Genomic DNA, 19697 nt, shown 5'->3' with positions numbered 1-19697 from the left:
ATTGACAGATCATAAAGTTCATGCATGTCACTTCCACTCGACCCTCCTTTTCAGTACAGTTGGAATACTTGCCCAAAAAATTACTCAGTCAAGAACATTATTCTAATCTCCATAACCCAAGAATCACTTGCCATGGAGAGTATCCTAGTATTATTGCTGGAATATAATGCACTAACAGTTGGACTTTCAATAGGAATCAAATAAGATTCAAGATCTGTTTAAGTTAGCTGTTGAGAGTCTCCAGTTTAATGTATAAGTTTTAGTTGGCAATGTTTCATTTGCTATTATTGAGATCAGTTGTCTATATATTTGTATTCACGAACAACAAATAATAAGCTGGGTTTGATTATGGAAGGAAAGGAAAGTTTCAAAGTTTAAGGAAACAGAATCACCACTTGACAGGATCCTAACCAAAATTGAGATTGGGATTGGCCGAGCACCTAAACAAATAAGTGCACAATACAAAATGCAAACAACACACCACCTGGAAATGAATAATAGATGGAAACACCATCTCCCATCCAAAGGAGACTTCATCGAAACTAAAAAGGATAGGAGATCTTCTAAATGGGAGCTCCCTCCATGTAGGCTCGGGCTCAACCTCAACGAAGCATCTAGGGAAAATCCAGGTGCTTCTGGAGCTGGTTACATTATAAAGAATTGCTCGGAGAAGCTATTTAACTGATCTCCATGCTAAGATCTATGATTTAACTGATCTCCAAGATCCACACAGCTGTGCTCAAGGTCCAAAAGGGAAGTATTTAGTGAATATGAAAGCATGTTCCGAAGAATGCACACTCTCAAGGAGATTGGATTTCCCAACTCTGCTTGAGATGACTGAGCGTTGGGTCTCTGTTGCACTATTGGTGGTGCCTCTGCACTACATCAACAAACTGGGATAAGCACAAATTAAGACCAGTGAAATGGTGGGCATGTCTGAGGCCACAAGTGCGAAGGAAGAAGAGCTCATTGTAATACCAGAATGCAAATGTGACTGCAACCAAAGATTGGTTGATAAACAGCTGAAGGAAGTATTTGCAATCAAAAATGATATGGAGGGCATCGTTCAGGTGTTAATCAGTAACAAGATCCTGGCTAGTGCTCATAAACAAAACATGGTGTGGCTTGAGTGGTTAGTTTGCAACACAGCACACAAATCTGTTAATTATGGGTGGACCAAGTCAGCCATCAACAGGTTGGTCAACCATGCATTGAGGGCTCCAGCAATCACTACCCTCAGGGGCCTTAAGAAGAAACCAACAGTTGGATTGGTGGGAGATGCAGCTTGCATCACCACAGTGCAAAAATACAACAAAACATTGTCAGTCATTGCAATGCTGCGAGAGACATTATCCAGAATAGCATGGAGACTTGTGCATATTTTGTCAGTTTTAACCAGCACCTCCTTTCTCCAACACAGCTTGAGGTAACCCAGAAGGTCCTTGAGGCAGTCAGAATTCTGATTGTCACTTTCTATAATAAGAACCAATGTTTTTTTCTAATATTAGTGCAAAGGGAGTTGCCCCCACTGCTCACAATTTTACTCAAAAAATAAAATAAAATGAAGTAAACTGTGATTTTGATGATCTATTCTGCTGTTGTATACTTTATTTTTCTTGTATACTCTAATATGATATTACATTAAGTCATGTTTCTTTGAATAATGAATTTGAACAGTAGTTAAGAGTTCGGGGTTCTGAGTGTTTTTGTCAGGTCACTTGCATGTTATATAATTAATTGCAAGAAATTGGATCATATAGCTACTAATTGTAGAACTTGTGCAAGTGAACTCCTCAAGGGTAAAGTTAAATAATCAATAAATATTAAACATAGTTGTTGAGGAACCACTAGATGTTGTTAGTGATGACGACATCGTGAAGATGAAGAACTTGTTATATTTTAAAGAGGCTAACGCTTTGATGACAGGAAATGGTGCAGTAGAGAATAGTTAGATGGTCAATAGTCTGAGGTGCTTGAGGATCAGATAAACTGTACCTCATTGGAGTTTTGAACGTACATGTCAAGATTGGCATAAGTTCAAGGGATATCAGAAATCTGAAAGTTCAGCATTATATTTTATATCTTTACGAGGTTGATGAGACACTTCATCTGCAAATGGTGTCCAGAGATGTTGGGAACCTGGATGATAACTAGGCTATTATGGTTAGAGGGCAGCTTGACAAATTCTTACTGATCCAAGTACTGTTTTCAAAGAACAACTTTCACATCATGTATTTCTTATTATTATATGGTGTATCATTAAGAGGGGATGTTACAATATAATGCTCCAACAGTTACAAGTACAAACAGAAATCACATAAGATTTGTAGATCTGTTTCAGTTAGCTGTTGAAAGTCTCTAGATGAGTGTCAATTGGTTTTATTTAGTTGGTAATATATTTTATTTGCAGTCATTTATATTAGCATATACATAGGATCTTGTTGAGATCAGTTGATGTTTATATGTTTGTATATTACAATGATGAATAATAAGCTATAAGTTTGATGTTCTGTTCTACTGTCCCATTCTCTAATTTCCCTGCATACATTTGTTTTTTAGAGTTCATGGGCCACTAAATAACAAATACTTCATAATGAATCTTATGACCCAGAATTTGGTGCATTAAAGGAAAAGTTCAAAAGTTATATACATAAAGAGAAGTCTTTCAAGTTCACCAATAAACGAAAAAATGCAGCAAATAATGATAAGTTGCAAGCTTTCGTTAATGAACGAGCCTAACTCTATTGTATTATTAATAAAGATATAGAAAGCCTTTCAAATCTAGCAATAAATGAAAAATGCAGTAAGTAATAATGGTATAGTTGCAAGCCTTTGCTGCTCAACTTGATAGGGGATGACTGAGCCTACCTCTTCTGTATGATTAGACATATAACTGAACCCAACATCATGCTCCCTCCCATCTATAGAGCCCACATCAGTTAGAAACATAAGGTGTGAATGCTCTCACCACTGTTGTTAGATCGCCGTCCAAATGAAAGCCATTCTGTTTAAACACAATCACTAGGGCTTTCTCTATGCTATTGTTTCATTTGGCCTTTCCTACGATGAGCAGGGAGGAATAAATTGCCTTTACCTTTAGTTACAGCTGGCTTTCCTGCAGAATGGGAACATGGAGCCACTCATACTATTCTATTCATCATCTGCAAAGCAGAAAGGGCAGCCAACTATTCATTCAGTCAATGAATGCTCCTCCTAATTAATCATTGGCCAAGTTTTTGGAAAGATTGCAATGCTTCAACAAGACCCTTAGGGTTGATGGAACTATCTGCATCTGGGCCGTAGAATTGAATATAGTTATCTCAAATTGTTAAATTGAAAGATTAGATAGGAATGAAGATATTTTGAATGGATACAGATCATCTTCCTTCTCCTCTCTAATGATATAATCTATTTATATTATATTCATGTAGAGATTGATATGACCAGGAAAGGGATCTCTTCCCGTCTGCTTATTCCACCAATCTTTTCATTCCATTGCCGTACTATAACTATCACTACAATGCAGATGTAGAAAGCAGCCAAAAGGCCAAGAGAGGAACTCACCCAATCACAAGCAGAGGCATTGGTTCATTGTTCAAATAGGAAGGCATGTATTCATTCAATCCAATGGGAAAGGGCACAAGGAAGAAATTATTTCAATATTTTTTCTCTTTTTTTGAAAAGTACAAAAGTACAAGTGAAACCATTGCAAACATTATATTCATTCGATACAATCGGAAAAGGTCAAAATAGGCAATTTATTTCAATGATTTCTTGTAAATAAACAGGCAGAAATGCCATTTCCAATGTAATGCAAAAGGGCAAAAACAGAATAATTTATCTCATTTTTAAGAGGTACAAACGTCACACTTAAAATTAAAATTCATTATTAACTTCTTTTTTTTGGTTTTTATTAACAAAAACTTGTTTATTATTTAACTACGTTACCGTTAACTATGTTACTGGATCCCTCTGATTGCCCGAGACTCTGGACAGGAATCCAGATTCTCAGAGGAATCCTTATTGCGCAGAATCAACAGAGAATCCAAATTCCCATCCGGAATCTGAGCACAATGAGGATCCGTATCGTACCAGAATCAGGAACTAAGGCATATCAAAGGGTTCTGGTAATATAGCTAATTAAGTAATTAATATTATACTAATGATCATTTAAGTATATTTAATTTATTAGGTAGCTTCTAATTTCTCAGTTGTTTTAGAACTGTTCTTCATTGTTTCTCTTTACAAGGAAAATATGTCTCCATTTGTAATCACTCAATTATGAATTATGAATTGTAATGTGGTATCAGATTTAACTTTTTAAGATTTGGCAATTGTTTTAAAGAACAATTAGTAGTCCTCTTCCTGGATTTTTTTCCAGAAATTTTTTGAATTTTTTTTAATGAAAAACAAGGCTTTCATTTCAAAGGATTTTCATCTTAAAAAATTAACATTTTATTTTACCCGTTTTTGGTGCAGAAGGTTATTTTGCATCACCAATTTCAGCGCTTTTTCAGTCAAAAATTGCAGCCCCATCTTTTTTCAAGCCATACAAATTTCAGGGTCTCTGTGTGTGAATTGTCTTCCTGGCGCTGCATGCCATCATTTTGGCATTGTTGAAGGCCCTGTGTGCTGTTCTTTGATGAAAGTTGGTTGTTTCTACTCACTTTTTTGCTACTCACAAGCAAATGAGGGTTCTGCTCACATTTTCACAGGATTTTTTGTGCACCATTTAAGCTGGGATCTTTGGCCATTATTGGACCCACACGACCTTTCTGATTTCATGTTTTGTAGAGTGGCATTTGTAGAGTGGCACTTTGAAAGGGTCGAATGTCCTCATTTTGAGGATTTTGTCAATTTTGGTTCAGCCAGTAATGATGCTTCATGCTCCCAAGTCTCTGCAAGAAATGACTGACTTTTTGGAGCCATATATGGGTTTTAATAATTTTTTAATTTTCTAATTTTTTGCCTCAAAATATTAATTTTATGGGTTCTCTCTTTTTTGTCCATAAAAAGTTAGTGTTGGAGGGGTTTTAGAATTTTTTCCTTAAAATGGGGCCTTTTACCACACAAAGTCTGATGTTTTTCCGTGTGAAGGCTACTCAATTGAGTTCGAATTTTACCATGTGGAGTCTGATATTTTGTGGCATTAAGTTTTCTCTGTCAGGTTTTAATTTTTTTTTCCTTAAAAAAATTTAGGGCGGGATTCAACAATTTTTTCTATTAAAAAAATTTATTGCAAGTTTTTGTAATTTTGCCCTCGAAATCTAGGAAGGTTTTATAATTTTTTGCATCAAAAGATTATGTCAGATGTTCTTGTTTTAGGGTTTTTACCCTTTTTTCCGGAAAAACAGTGCTTTGTATTTTGTAAACATCAGGGTAAAGGGTTTGCAATTTTTTCCACAAAAATCATGATGTCTTGCATTTTGTTTTGGGTTGCACCTGGAGTTGCTGGGGCAAACATCCGCAAACATTTTTTGCAGTTTTCGACAAAATTGTATCTGGAGGGTTTGCCGGTTTTCCACAAAAATTTTGTTTCAAGTTTCAGCGGCTGATCTCAAGAGGAAATCTTTGTTTACCCAACATCTGGTTGGATGGATTCTTGATCAATAAAATCTTGCAGATCCAAGGAGGTCTCAGCAGCATCAGAATGTTCTGATGAGAAGAGGGCAGCCTTCTTTGTATATATGACCAAAAGACATCATGTCTTTGAGTAGGGTAGTTGGTAAAATAACCATTAAGGAAGGGTAATAAAGTACTTAATATTAAATTAATGGTCAATTAGGTATTTAGTTTATTACATAGTTTCTACCCTCCACTAGTTGTTTTAGAAACTTTCTTCGTCATTTCTCTTTATAAGGAAACTGCATCTCCATTTGTTATAACTCATTTATGAATAATGAAATATTGTAAAATATCCATGTGCAACATGTTGTGGTGCTAATGAATGCACAAAGGACATGTTGTAACATACAAAGCACTAAAGTGAGCTATTGCACAGAAGTACATGACGCACAAAATTGCAAACAGATCATGGTTTATGCTGACTCGAGAACTAATACAGAAGATTCTCTATAATAGTTTAATATTTTCTTAAACAGGTTTACACATGAAAAATAACCTTACTTGGTAGCATCTAATCAAGCAATTATTAACAGTATATTTATTATTTCCATTTTAGAAAAGATATTTAGAAAGATAATTTGAAATAAAAATACAAAATAAGATATATAGCTACCCCAGTATTTGAAGATCTAGTGTGGCCTTGTACTGAGCCGGTATTTCCATCAGTGCTGCAAGTGCAAATTCAGTCTCCTTCCTAGAAACAGGAATGTTCTTGGACATGATTGCAGTAAAGTTCACAAACTGTAGAAACAGAAGTAAACAAGATTAACATAAGAATAAACTTCTAAAAATATACGCTCACAATGTCAACTATATCTATTTTATTTTCAAAAGCAATAAAATTGATAAATTACCTGGAAGTTGTCAAAAGACCGAGCTGGTATGTTATCGTCAAACTTTTGCATCATGTCCCAAGGTCCATCGCCAACACCAACCAAGACAATTGAGAGTGGATATTCACTGCATGAGTTGTAATAATTCTTGCATTACAACTACAAGTTTCTAGATTTAGTTATTAGCTTTGAAAATACAACAAAATCATGTACATGGGATTACCTTGCTTGCACTATTGCATTGACAGTATTCTGCTCTTGTGGGCTCAGGTTACCATTTTCAGTGTCAACACTTCTTGTTACCTATAAATATTTAACTTGCATTAGATCAGTTGATAAGAAAAATGCATATATGCAAAATATGAGGAAAACATCATCAATATGCCCAAACAAAAACAAGGAAGACTTAAAGAAAGATAAAAATTCAGGAAATCAATGATCAATATAAAGAGAGTCCAAGGATGGGTACAAGCATAAACAATAAAGACAATGTGTGCAGTGCTAGTGTGTTACATATAATTCAAGAATTCTAGTAAGTAAATGTTTTTTATCCAACAAGATGAAAGAAGCTTCAATTTGTTGAAGTAACAGTACATTTGAAAAGAAGCATAGATAAATGATATACAACCTGTCCGTCTGCAATTATCAAAAGAACATGGTATTGCCCCCCACTTTGCTCCACAATACGGATCGCTGCTTCGATGATTGGTGCAAAAGATGTTGGCCCTAAAAGAAAAAGAAAAAGAAAAATATGAAATACATTAGTAAATGGCATAACTATATTCAATACCTACTGCACATATAAACAATATGTTGAGATAATGGGTGTTGCACACATTGCATAATATTGTTATTTTATTATTTTATTTTATTATGTAATGTTGTGCCTAAATGGACGTGCAACATGTAAAGATTCCCATGAAATATTCTTAATGAGTTGTATCGTAACATTGTGAAAATATTTCATGTAATTATTTAATATTGGGGAAAAGAATTAAATGCCCAATATTAAATGTGGGGTCAGTGGGTTAGGTAGCACATGGTTTATGTAATACCACTTGGTGGTTTTGTGGGACTTGCTACTATATTAGCAGCCACAAGGGTAGTTGTTGTATAGAGAGAGGAAGAGTGACAAGAAGAAAAAAGGCAAGAGTCGAGCGAGACAAAGCTTGACAGGTTAGCCAAGGGAGCATTTGTGAAGGTTGGAAGCATGGCATGGGATGTGTGGATTCATGCTTGTTCACATAGTTTGCTCGGTTGTGGCTATGGCCATGAAGGCTTCCATGGTTATATGGCAATGGTATTTTTTGCTGAATAATACATGGTGATGGATGCTTTTGGAGGTTGGGTTTTTCCCTCAATGAGGGTTTCCCAAGGTATATCTTGTGTCACATTTTTGTGGGTATGTTGTCTATTCTCTTGCATGTGGATTTTAATTCCGTATTTATTTCAAATCTATTATGAGTTATGTGGGAACGGTTATATTATTTATTGTCAAGTTTCCTTACAAGTGGTATCAGAGCTATGGTTTTATTATTGTAACCCTAAATTGAATCCATGGGAATGCATGAGAGGATTAAAAAAGGGCAAGATATATGAATGTTTTATTGCCGATCTAAGGGTTTTGGATTTGCTGTTATGATGGGATGTTAAAAGATTTGGGCATGTGAAATTGTTGGACAAAAAGAGTTTTTTGGATGTTTCATTTAAAATGAGGGTTTTGGGGGGTAGCTTGCATAAATGGCCTCCTGGGTAAAAACAAACCTCACCATTGGATCCGAGTCGACATTTTCATAAATTTTGATATATAATATGCCCTAGTTTGGCCATGTTCAGAGGAAATGAAAGAGTTTTTTGGTTTCAACCCATGATGGCCGTCAAATTTAATCCTATCGGAATTTTCGTCACTGAAAAAAATAAAAAATCATACTGAAAATGGTAAAAAGACTGTCTTAGTAAAATGGCCATAACTTTCTCTCAGAATATCGGATTTCAGAATTCTTACAGGTGTTGGAAAGCTAATTCAGAGCACTACAACATGGTATAAGTTTGGTTTTAAGAGTCCTAAAGTCAGATGTTGTTTATTTTGAGCACGGATTGGGGCGTAACTTGGGCATACGGAGTCGAATTTTGGATTTCGAGTAGTCAACAGAAAGCTCTTGGAGAGCTCTACACATTGGTTCAGATTTGGTGCAGGTTTGGCATGATTTATTTGTTGATATATTTATCTGAATAGTTTATGGTATATATTTTGACTATGGTAACTTGTGAGTTTATGGCATTGGAGATTTAAGTTTTGATGTCATTGTATACTCAGTTCATATTTCAGATTGGTCTCATGATGATATGGTTATCAGTGTTTGATTTGGATATGTATGATGACTTGTTGGATCTACAAGTTGTGCAGTGTTGTAAGCAGTCTATACTTACAGGTTGCATTTATAGCTTGGTTATGGGTTGTCTTTGCCCATTGATCTTTCATTATTGATGCATATTCAGATTGGTGGCTTGGATTTGGGTTGTCTATGCCCTAAGTCACATGATTTGCTGATTTTATCTTCATGTAGAAGGGATGAGATGTTGTTACCAAGGACAGTCATGGTGGAGGATTGTGGTTGACTATTTTATGCTGACAGGTTGGACATATTGAGAGCCAGATGCTCGGTTCATGGATGTGATCATGGTGTCATAGATTTTGGCATGACATGATTGGATATACAGGTACATCTTTGATGTTCATTAGCTTGGATTTCTGATATAGTTATGGTGGTATATCTTCTTGGTTGAGGATCATAGTTATTTAGTTTCTTTTGAGGAGCTCATGATGTGCACTTTGAGTTCTTTGATGGTTTGATGCCTTGGTTGATTCTCATGGTTAGAGGATGGTTATTTTTCATCATGATGTCATGGATAGCTTGGATACACGGTTTAGTGGGAGCTTGTGACAGTGATGGGGTGACAGTGCAGGATTAGTTCCTGGTTTGATTTGGATCTTCATATAGGAGATGGATTTTATGATGCCATAGGTGACTTGGTACCACAGTTGAGTGGGAGTTTTTGGCATTGATATATTTATTGAGTGTTTGCAAATGTTGGAGGTTTGTCTTAGATCCTATTGCTGCAGAAGCGTCTTTGACATTTGCATGGTGCACTTGTTATCTTCATGGTGTATGAAGATGGTTAGATCTTGAGGACTCATGGAGTTCTTGGTTATCTTCATGGTATGTGGAAATGGTTCTTCCTGGTATGTGGAGATGTTTTTCTTCATGGTGTGTGGAGATGGTTGCATCTTGAGGACTCACAGGGTTCTTGGCAAAGGTGCGGTTTATGCTTTTATTTGGCATGTTATCTTTGGTATGAGGATGGTTTCATTATTATGTCATGGTATACTCTTGATACATGTTTAGAGTTGTGACATGTTATGATGTGTTCATATGGAGCATGTTATCTCTTTGGTTGAGATGGTAAGATCATGTTGTTATAATTATGTTCCTGAGGCCATGGTTGGAACTTTAACATTGATCTTAGTTTAGTTTCTTGGTATTGAGTACACTGATCATAAGCTAGATACTTCATGATATTGCTATGTTGCATTTGGAGTTGGCATGGATTGATTGGTTACAGGTGCTCATGGATACTTAGAGACGGTGGTGACGCTGATTTCTCTTGGATTAGAGAAGTATTTGTTGGGACGGTTGATGGTTTCACCAGGAAGTCCGAGGGGCAATCACCTGATATGGACTTGAGAGGAGATTGTTCTTAGATGAGTCTTGGTTCGAGACTTGGGTATCTTGATGAGCATTCTCATTCCCCACTCTTGGTCTACTCGGCGGTTTGCTACTTGAGAGGTATAGCCCATTGTTTTCTCTTAGTTGCATTATATTTATGCTTGTCTTTCATGGATATGGATCTTGAGCTATGGTACATGAGTTAGTTCTGGAGGGTTCATTTGAGAGATGGTTTGGCATTGGTTATCTCCATGTGCATATGTTGTTATGTTGGTTGAGTTTGGAAGATGGTTTTATTGGGCATATTCCTTGGATTAGGAATGGTTATTCCTTGGTTTAGGAATGGTTTTATGAGTTTGATCTTCTTATGAGAGGCTTACATCCATGATTAGCTATATGGTATGGTTTGGGTGTTGTTGAGACTTCTTGTTGGGGTTTTATAGAAGAGATCATACTTGCACAGTTTACATCTAGAGGTGTGTGTAGAAGGACATGATACAAGTTATGATTTGCATGGTTTCTCTAGTCTTGGTTATCTTCCTGGATGTTTAGTTTTGCCTACATTGGATTTGAGATTGGTTGGAGATTATGATCACTGGTTTGTGCTCATGTTTGTCATGTGAGAGATGACATGGTTATTATTTTATCTCTTTCCTCTATTGGTTGTGGTGAACTTGGGAGAGCATTGGAGACTTGTTATGAGAGTTGCAGGATATTAGTTTATGTATTGTGGATGTCCTTGATACTACATGGATTCACTTCTTTGAGATGTGTTGAGTGGATTGGTTATAGATTTAACATTATCTTTTGTAGTGGGAGCTTCTTGGTATATATGTGGTAGGTATTGCTCTTGAGGCTTCTGATTGCAGGTTACAGATTGGATATGTCGGTGATATGAGATTCACTTGTTATACCTTTGAGGTATGGATAGTTGGATGGGTTTGGTACTTTGCTGTGGGTGTTATTTCAGCTATGGATATATTTTGACAACTACGGATACATGTGATTACCTTTGGATCAGGTTATTTGTGCTTGGAATTTCAGTTGGTACAGGATTTTATGATCTTCTAATGCGACAGGTTGGGTGGTTTTCTCTTTGGATGGCTTCTATGTATGTCTAGTGGGAGTGGCATAATAGGAGGTGAGATCATTCATGTTTGAGATGCTGGATACTTTGATTTTGTCGCGGGTACCAGAATGGAGCACTTGGTGTATTTTGATCCATGATGGTGGATGTGCTGGGAGGGATTGTTACCTTGTTCATTTATGTGGCTACGGATTGACCCTATGCAATGTATACAACAAGTGGGAGATTGTTGAGATAATGGGTGTTGCACACATTGCATAATATTGTTATTTTATTATTTTATTTTATTATGTAATGTTGTGCCTAGATGGACGTGCAACATGTAAAGATTCCCATGAAATATTCTTGATGAGTTGTATCGTAACATTGTGAAAATATTTTATGTAATTATTTAATATTGGAAAAAAGAATTAAATGCCTAATATTAAATGTGGGGTCAGTGGGTTAGGTAGCACATGGTTTATGTAATACCACTTGGTGGTTTTGTGGGACTTGCTACTATATTAGCAGCCACAAGGGTAGTTGTTGTATAGAGAGAGGAAGAGTGACAAGAAGAAAAAAGGCAAGAGTCGAGCGAGACAAGGCTTGACAGGTTAGCCAAGGGAGCATTTGTGAAGGTTGGAAGCATGGCATGGGATGTGTGGATTCATGCTTGTTCACATAGTTTGCTCGGTTGTGGCTATGGCCATGAAGGCTTCCATGGTTATATGGCAATGGTATTTTTTGCTGAGGCATGGGATGTGTAGATTCATGCTTGTTCACATAGTTTGCTCGGTTGTGGCTATGGCCATGAAGGCTTCCATGGTTATATGGCAATGGTATTTTTTGCTGAATAATACATGGTGATGGATGCTTTTGGAGGTTGGGTTTTTCCCTCAATGAGGGTTTCCCAAGGTATATCTTGTGTCACATTTTTGTGGGTATGTTGTCTATTCTCTTGCATGTGGATTTTAATTCCGTATTTATTTCAGATCTATTATGAGTTATGTGGAAACGGTTATATTATTTATTGCCAAGTTTCCTTACACAATATAAATATGAACCCAATCAATCATTCCAGAAAGACATACTTTTTAAGCCCAAGACTTCAATACACAAGCCATTCTACATTTACATTTCATTTGTAAACATCAAAGCTTAATCAAATACAAATCCTCACTAACCAGCAAGTCGCAGTTGGGGGACTATTTCCCTGTATCGTCTTAGTGCTTCTTCAAATCCGTTGCATAAATTACCATCTGGATAGAAACTGAATACTTGCTGGTCATGAGTTGAAGCTGTACGATGCAACAAGGATGTATTGTTAGTGACAAGCATTTCACTTTGTCTCCTGTGATCTCTGTAAAGTGTCATATCAAAACAAATTGGCAAGATAAATATGAAAAGAAGTTTGAAACTTACCATCCCCAAAACCAAAACATGGGATTAAGTTGTCCTCGTCAAAAGCAGACAAGGTCCGTCCAATAATTGAAATTGCTTGTTCATAAGGATTTGGATTGTCTCCAAGATGGTGTAAACTTCGCCGATTAAAAGACTTCGCACCTAACATCCATAACAAAGGTTTTATTTCAACTGAAACAAAGAGAAGAAAGCCGCCAACTGAAACCAAGAAGAAGCAGAAAAGCTACACAACTGCACATGAAACATTTCTAAAACCAGCGTAAAAATTAAATCATTGACAGGGCAGAGCAAAACCTGTCCACTCATTGCTTTTTGTGAAATCGATACCCACAATCAAGTTGGACGATTCAAGGCCAGCTTGTGCAAGAGCCCCAGTCACCTACAATAAATATAGAAGCATTCCAGAGTCATATTTTTCTGCAACAAGGTTTCACATAATCATTTTTAAAGATAGTAAATTTTTAAGCATATAGCAAACTTCTAAATTGCAAAATGCTGCAACGTTGCAAATAAAACACCACGTTGCTACAGCTAAAGATACAAGTATCGTAAAGAAAAATGTAAAATAAAATACTTAACATATGACAATTTCATTCCAAAAATCACAAGCTTTGAATATCACAAATCCGCCACTTTTTAGAGCTTTTAAATTCAGTTCATTTAAATTTTATTAGTCTGCAATGTTGAGCATGGATTATAATCTAGTGTAACAGCCAAAAAATATTAACGGCAACCAGCATCATGAGACAATCTATTTATCCTTTCAATTAAATGATATGTTGGTCTCAGATCTCACTGCTCGCCACCAGTAAAACTAAAGGACATGAGTCCTACCTCTAACCAACATACTCCTAAATTTGACAACAAGATTTTGCTCAGGAAGCAACAATAGAATTACAACATATCCAGTCAAAAAAATCTTAATGTTGAATGGCCATTCATATAAAAATTTGTTATTTTGTTAAACCAGTTATTGACAGCAGATGGTTATCCCCAAAAAGCACTTGCTCAGGTATGGTACAAGAAACTGGCATTGTATGTTAACCCTTCGTATTATACCAAGTTTATATTTGCAAAGCTACCATCTTTATCAGCCAGAAAAGTCTCGAAGAAAACCCCTAATAAGCATTTATTGGCCTGTTGTACATGCCTGTATCTCAAGTCAATGTGTCTTTTTATGATACTTGACAAAAACTTAGCATTTTAGTTGATTACTAATAAATGACAATTGTGAAAAGAGCAACAAATTTATTACATGCCAAATATATAGTCTGTGAAATGGCCCACCATCCAAATCCACTAACTAGGCTATACTTGTTGACTGTCAATGAATTTGAAAGGGCCTACCATCCAAATCCATTAACTAGGCTATGGAAACGTCTCCTAATAAAGCTTGCAGATAGAGGAGAATGTGAAAGCATGTTTGAGCACAAAGGTTTTTTTTCCCTATAGTCTAAAGGTACAAAAAACAATCTTAGAAAAAGGTATTAAAAATTCACAACTAAATCAAAAAATTATAACAATGCAATTTCAAATCGACAGGCTGGCAAATGTGGATAATATTTAAACCATTCTCACTACGAGAGTCCAAATTGGTACAAGAACACTATTGCTGTCCCTATCATCACATCTTCTGGTTGCCACATTGACATGATCATATCTTTATTCATTTATTCCCCCAAACCCTGATTCAAATGGGATCCCATTCCACATTCATATACCCTCAAAACTCTAGGTAGCTCTACATTTAACTGATAAGAAGTGACCAATTAAACCTAAGATACCTATTATCTCCCAAAAACCCAGGGTGCTGCTGCTGGTGCATAAGGATGCGCCAGTGCTTTCGGATGCTGCACCAGTGCTCTTAGGAAGCACACCTAGTGTCCGTGGATGCACTCTGGATGCTTCCAAGAGCACCCAGACAACATCCAAGTACATCTGGAGAGCATCCGTGACTTTTCAACCCCAGTCACTTAATTGACTTTAAAAAGCATGTGTTAATTGATTTTTTTGATTCTATTTTTGCTCATTTCTGCTCCTAAACCCTAAAACGGCCCTAAAAGAGGTCATTCATTGCTCATTCTTCTCATTTTGTTTGCAGCTGGGCTCTCTTAATATTTCAATTTGAACTATCAATGGTTAAGAATATTGCTATGGAATGGTTTATTTTTGTATATTTCTTGCATTTCTTTACATACACATATATTTAATAATAATTTTATATATATATATATATATATGGACGCATCCAAAACCCCGCACCCACATCAGCATTAGAACCAGCATCGGTAACTTAGAATTAAACCACTATTTCTCCAACATAAGTTGCACAGTCAGGAAGCTACAGAGTTTGACTAGAGACTTTGGCAGACACTAGTCCTAATGGACCCAGGTGTTTTCAAGATCAACATCAACCAGTCCTCATATGTTAACTATTGACTACAAATATTAATCCATCTTCAGGTTTTCCTCCTCACTAACATTCTTCAAAAAAATGGCATACATTAACAGCCTGTGAAAATAGCAGGAAAAATAGTCTGTAGTTGTTTCTAAGTGTGGCTTGAGCTATTAGAAGCTGTTAAATTTTGCCAATGCGAGCAGAATTCTGGTAGACAAGTTTTGACAGTTGTGTTATGAAATCCAATTAGAAAGTTAAATTTTGAAATTTTGGGAAAGACAATTGACAAAAAAGGATGTGTAGGTTTGTCGGGCCAGAAGCTGATATGGGATACCTGAAAAATACTAGAGAAATGCAAGTACCCCTTGCAATAAGTTATCACAATGTATGCCATAGCTGACAAATCCTGAGTCAGGCAAATGAAGTTCGTAATTTTTTTTAAAAACCACCAGCGAATGACACTTGTTGGAACAAATGCCAAGCTGTGCATATGGAGACATGATGTCAGGATGAAATCCCCGAGCCCAAAAAAAACACAAAATTCATGAAGCCTCTAAGCACAGTTAAAGCTTGGGCCTATTCTGAGGTTTCCACACCATCACCCCGTTGCAAATGGAGACCCCTTATTTTTTCTTTAGCAGTAGGAGTATTGGGCTAGGGTGGTCTTAGTTGGTAGCAATTTCAAGTCTCCCAGTCAAAAAGATGAGTTTGGGCAATTTTTGGCCTGCTGGCAAGTCAAGTCTGTCAGTAATGTGCACAAAAGTTGGGCTAAGCTAGACAGGACATGGAGTTGAAACCAAGTTGTTTGTGATGAAATGAGCCAGAACCTTTTGAAAATTCTTGTTCCAGCTCCAATTTCACAAATGATTTGTGATGAAATCAGTCAAAACCTTTTGAAAAATCTTGTTCCAGCTTCAATTTCACCACAGAAAGTCAGAAAAGGTTGTGACAGGTAACATTGTTGAAGTAGTGTTGAATCCTAAAATTTGGCTGTCTGGAGTTTTTTGAAAACTCCCAAATTTATTACAACTCCTATGAAGCTGAAACCTATCTCGAACATCCTGACAGTATTACTTAAAGTAACTAGAAATGGAGTATTACTTAAAGTAACTAGAAATGGACAGCAAATATCAAAGATGAAAATTGGTCTGAGCATGGTGGATTCCGTCTCTACCAAAGGAAAATCCCTCTAGCACCCCTAACTCTGCCCCTTACAAAGGCAAGTCCCAAGTCCAAATTGATTTGAAAGGTGAACGAGAATGCAAAAAATGTTGTTTTTTGATGTGAAGTTGTGCAAGGAGGAAATTTCTCTGGGCATGGCAGATTCTGTGAGGCCTCGCCCCGACCCTTCGTAGCCTTAGTTGTTACTTTATCATTTTGATACTCACGACTCGAGATGTCGAGACATTATCTGATGCTTAGAACATATGATATTATTTCATGCTGTGTGATGTTACTTTCAGATATTGATGTTTGTCATTTAATGTTTTATGTATATGTATGTTGATGAAATCAGTAAATGTAGGATTGATACTTTGGTTAAGAGATTTTAAATGGTTAAGAATTAAGTAGGATGAAGAAACCCTTATTGATGTATGTTTCAATTTATGTGAATTTCTGATACGTATATACATATGTACATGTGATTTTATGGGACTACTGATGTGTGCAATGAGTGTGCAGATATTTTAGCCGAGAAAACTGACGGAGGAACAGAACTGATCTCTATGTGCTAATTTTGGAAACCTTGTTGTTTGTAGTTCAAGTATTTTAAATTGAGATGTATGTATGTATCCTTAAGTGATCAGTAAATGTTAGTGTTCGTAACTATGTTCTTTTAGTGTCGCTTGACACTTGTAAATTGTGTGTTTTGCCCTCGTAGTTTGGGCATGACATTTTGGTATCAGAGCTCGTGTTTCAACACTAGGAACCTTAAACCATTATGCTTCTGAAACTTAAAACTAAACATTAAATTGTGTAGGATGCCTCCTGTTACTCGAAGCAACCCACGAGGCAGAGGTCGTAGGGCGAGAGGTGGTAGAGCGGGATAGGGGGATGGACCACCTCCACCACCACCACCTCCACCTCCACCACCACCAAACCCGAACTAGGACATTATAGATGCACTCCAGACTTTGATCGGTGTAGTTCAGCAAAGAGTAGTACCTGTGGTTCAGCCAGTTCAGCGGATTCCAGTAGTGGAAGCAGAGGGACTCGGAGGAGGCGGGCCCAGAGGCAAAGAGAGGACTAGGAGTCCCCCACCGAGACAATTAGAGGGGCAAGATGAGCATGAAGGTGAGTCAATACACCAGAGAAGACCCCCACTTGATAGACCTCCTAGACATGTAGGAGATGATATTAGGGAATTGATTTGACTTGGGCCACCATTATTTACGGGTTCCACTGAGGGGACAGTAGCAGAGGCATGGTTGCAAAGCCTACAGCGGTGCTTTGGATTACGACCCTATGGGAGTAATCTAAAGGCACGCCTAGCAGTTCATCAGTTGAGAGGGGATGCCTCCAACTGGTGGCATCAAGAGGAGATCATAGGTGGAGTGAGGATGGATACCCTCACATGGGAATCATTCCTAGAAAGATTTCGAGAGAGGTACTTGTCAGAGCATTTCCGACAGAAACAGATAGAGGAGTTCCATTCTCTTTATCAGAGAGGTCTTACAGTGGCTCAGTATGAGAGCAGGTTTCTCGAGCTCCTTCTTTATGTGGAATACATGAAGGACAAGAAACTACGGGTACATCGCTTTATCATGGGTTTGAATTTCTCACTTCAGGGTCCAATTCGGATGGCCTTCCCTACCACCTTCAGACAGGTAGTGGAGATAGCACTAGTGGCAGAGGATACTCGGGGTAGACAGGAAACACGGGATCGGTCTCAGAACCGAAACTCTACTCGGCAGAAACCCCCTTGGAAAGGGAATCAGAACTATACACCAGGGTCCTCTAAGGGCCAACAGTCTCAGCAGCAACAGCAAGTACTCTCACAGGGTTACTAGGGCTTCGAGCCCAAGTAGTGGCAGTCACAATAGGATCAGAAAGTACATACCCCACAGCCACAGTCAGTGCAGACTCAGCAGTCTTCTAGGGGTGGATACAGTGGGTCTAGCAGGTCAGGGGGCCCACAGCAGTCTGGATCACAGGATACACGATCTTATACCCGAGGGCCATGCTATACTTGTGGTGGCATGGGTCATTTAGCTAGAGAGTGTGGGCAAGGACAGTCATTCAGTGGTCAGAGAGGGGCTTTTTCAGAGCCGACAGTGGGAGACATGGGCAGGTCCCACAGAGTTTTTATCGCAGTTGACAACCACCAGACTGGGCATCAGGCTATAGATATTGAGGCTACAGGTGGAGTTGGTCAGCTAGTTAGCGCTAGAGACTATCCTTATTATTGCTCGACAGACCCTAGCTCCTCGAGGTCGAGAGCTAGACCAAGTTAGGGTCTAGTGGGAATGTTACGATGAGGTCACGATTTCTTGGGAGGATGCAGCACGGATGCAATCTCAATACCCTTGTCTTTTGATGAACTCCAGGAGGAAGTTCATGCCTAGTGGGGGAGGATGTGAGGCCTCGCCCCGACCCTTCGTAGCCTTAGTTGTTACTTTATCATTTTGATACTCACGACTCGGGATGTCGAGACATTATCTGATGCTTAGAACATATGATATTATTTCATGCTGTGTGATGTTACTTTCAGATATTTGATGTTTGTCATTTAATGTTTTATGTATATGTATGTTGATGAAATCAGTAAATGTAGGATTGATACTTTGGTTAAGAGATTTTAAATGGTTAAGAATTAAGTAGGATGAAGAAACCTTTATTGATGTATGTTTCAATTTATGTGAATTTTTGATACGTATATACATATGTACATGTGATTTTATGGGACTACTGATGTGTGCAATGAGTGTGCAAATATTTTAGCCGAGAAAACTAACGGAGGAACAGAACTGATCTCTATGTGCTAATTTTGGAAACCTTGTTGTTTGTAGTTCAAGTATTTTAAATTGAGATGTACGTATGTATCCTTAAGTGATCAGTAAATGTTAGTGTTCGTAACTATGTTCTTTTAGTGTCGCTTGACACTTGTAAATTGTGTGTTTTGCCCTCGTAGTTTGGGCATGACAGATTCCACCTGCCCCAGAGTAATCCAAATTACTCTAACATGCCTAAATTCCGCCTCATATCATGATGCTTGAAACTCAATCTTTCGTTTTCCAAATTCAATACAAGAGGAGAACGAAGGTGGTTGGAAGTTGTCATGAGGAAGTAGAGGATGAGTTTGAAGTAAAAAATGGACAAGAGGAAATCCCTCAAGGTGGGGCAGATTCCACCTCCCCTTGAGGAATTTTAATTCCTCTCCTTAACTCATTTTACAGCCCATGTAAAAAAGATGAAATTTGATTCAATCCCCCAAATTTGCATCGCAAAAGGGAAACAATGATTGGATGGAAGGCTTAGAGGCAGAAATTTGACGTAACAAGTTGGAATAAAATGCAAGAGGTGATTCCTCTAGGTATGGAGGAATCTACCAGCCTTAGAGCAATCCAAATTCTTCTCAACACCTCTATTTCAGCCTTGGAGAAAAGGAGGCAGAAGCATGCCCT

General features: G+C 37.6%; 1 protein-coding gene across 10 annotated transcripts in view; it reads right to left on the bottom strand.

Moving 5' to 3' along the window:
- LOC149580196 (E3 ubiquitin-protein ligase RGLG2-like) overlaps positions 1-19697 on the bottom strand; it is a 31117-nt gene that overhangs the window by 2376 nt on the left and 9044 nt on the right. For all 10 annotated transcript variants that reach the window (XM_089789979.1, XM_089789982.1, XM_089789988.1 and 7 more), the window contains exons 3-9: positions 12969-13053; positions 12675-12815; positions 12437-12550; positions 7087-7184; positions 6682-6761; positions 6480-6585; positions 6239-6366 (exon numbers count right to left, since the gene is read on the bottom strand). In XM_089789979.1, the coding sequence (XP_089646105.1) occupies positions 6239-6366; positions 6480-6585; positions 6682-6761; positions 7087-7184; positions 12437-12550; positions 12675-12815; positions 12969-13053 (752 nt within the window). The remainder of the gene's footprint in view (positions 1-6238; positions 6367-6479; positions 6586-6681; positions 6762-7086; positions 7185-12436; positions 12551-12674; positions 12816-12968; positions 13054-19697) is intronic.

The sequence above is a fragment of the Cupressus sempervirens genome, chromosome 1 (assembly GCF_028749045.1).
Source record: "Cupressus sempervirens isolate cs-2001-9-10 chromosome 1, ASM2874904v1, whole genome shotgun sequence".
Lineage (NCBI taxonomy): Eukaryota > Viridiplantae > Streptophyta > Pinopsida > Cupressales > Cupressaceae > Cupressus > Cupressus sempervirens.
The sequence above is the reverse complement of the archived record's forward strand: the minus strand, read 5'-3'. Positions and strand labels throughout refer to the sequence as shown.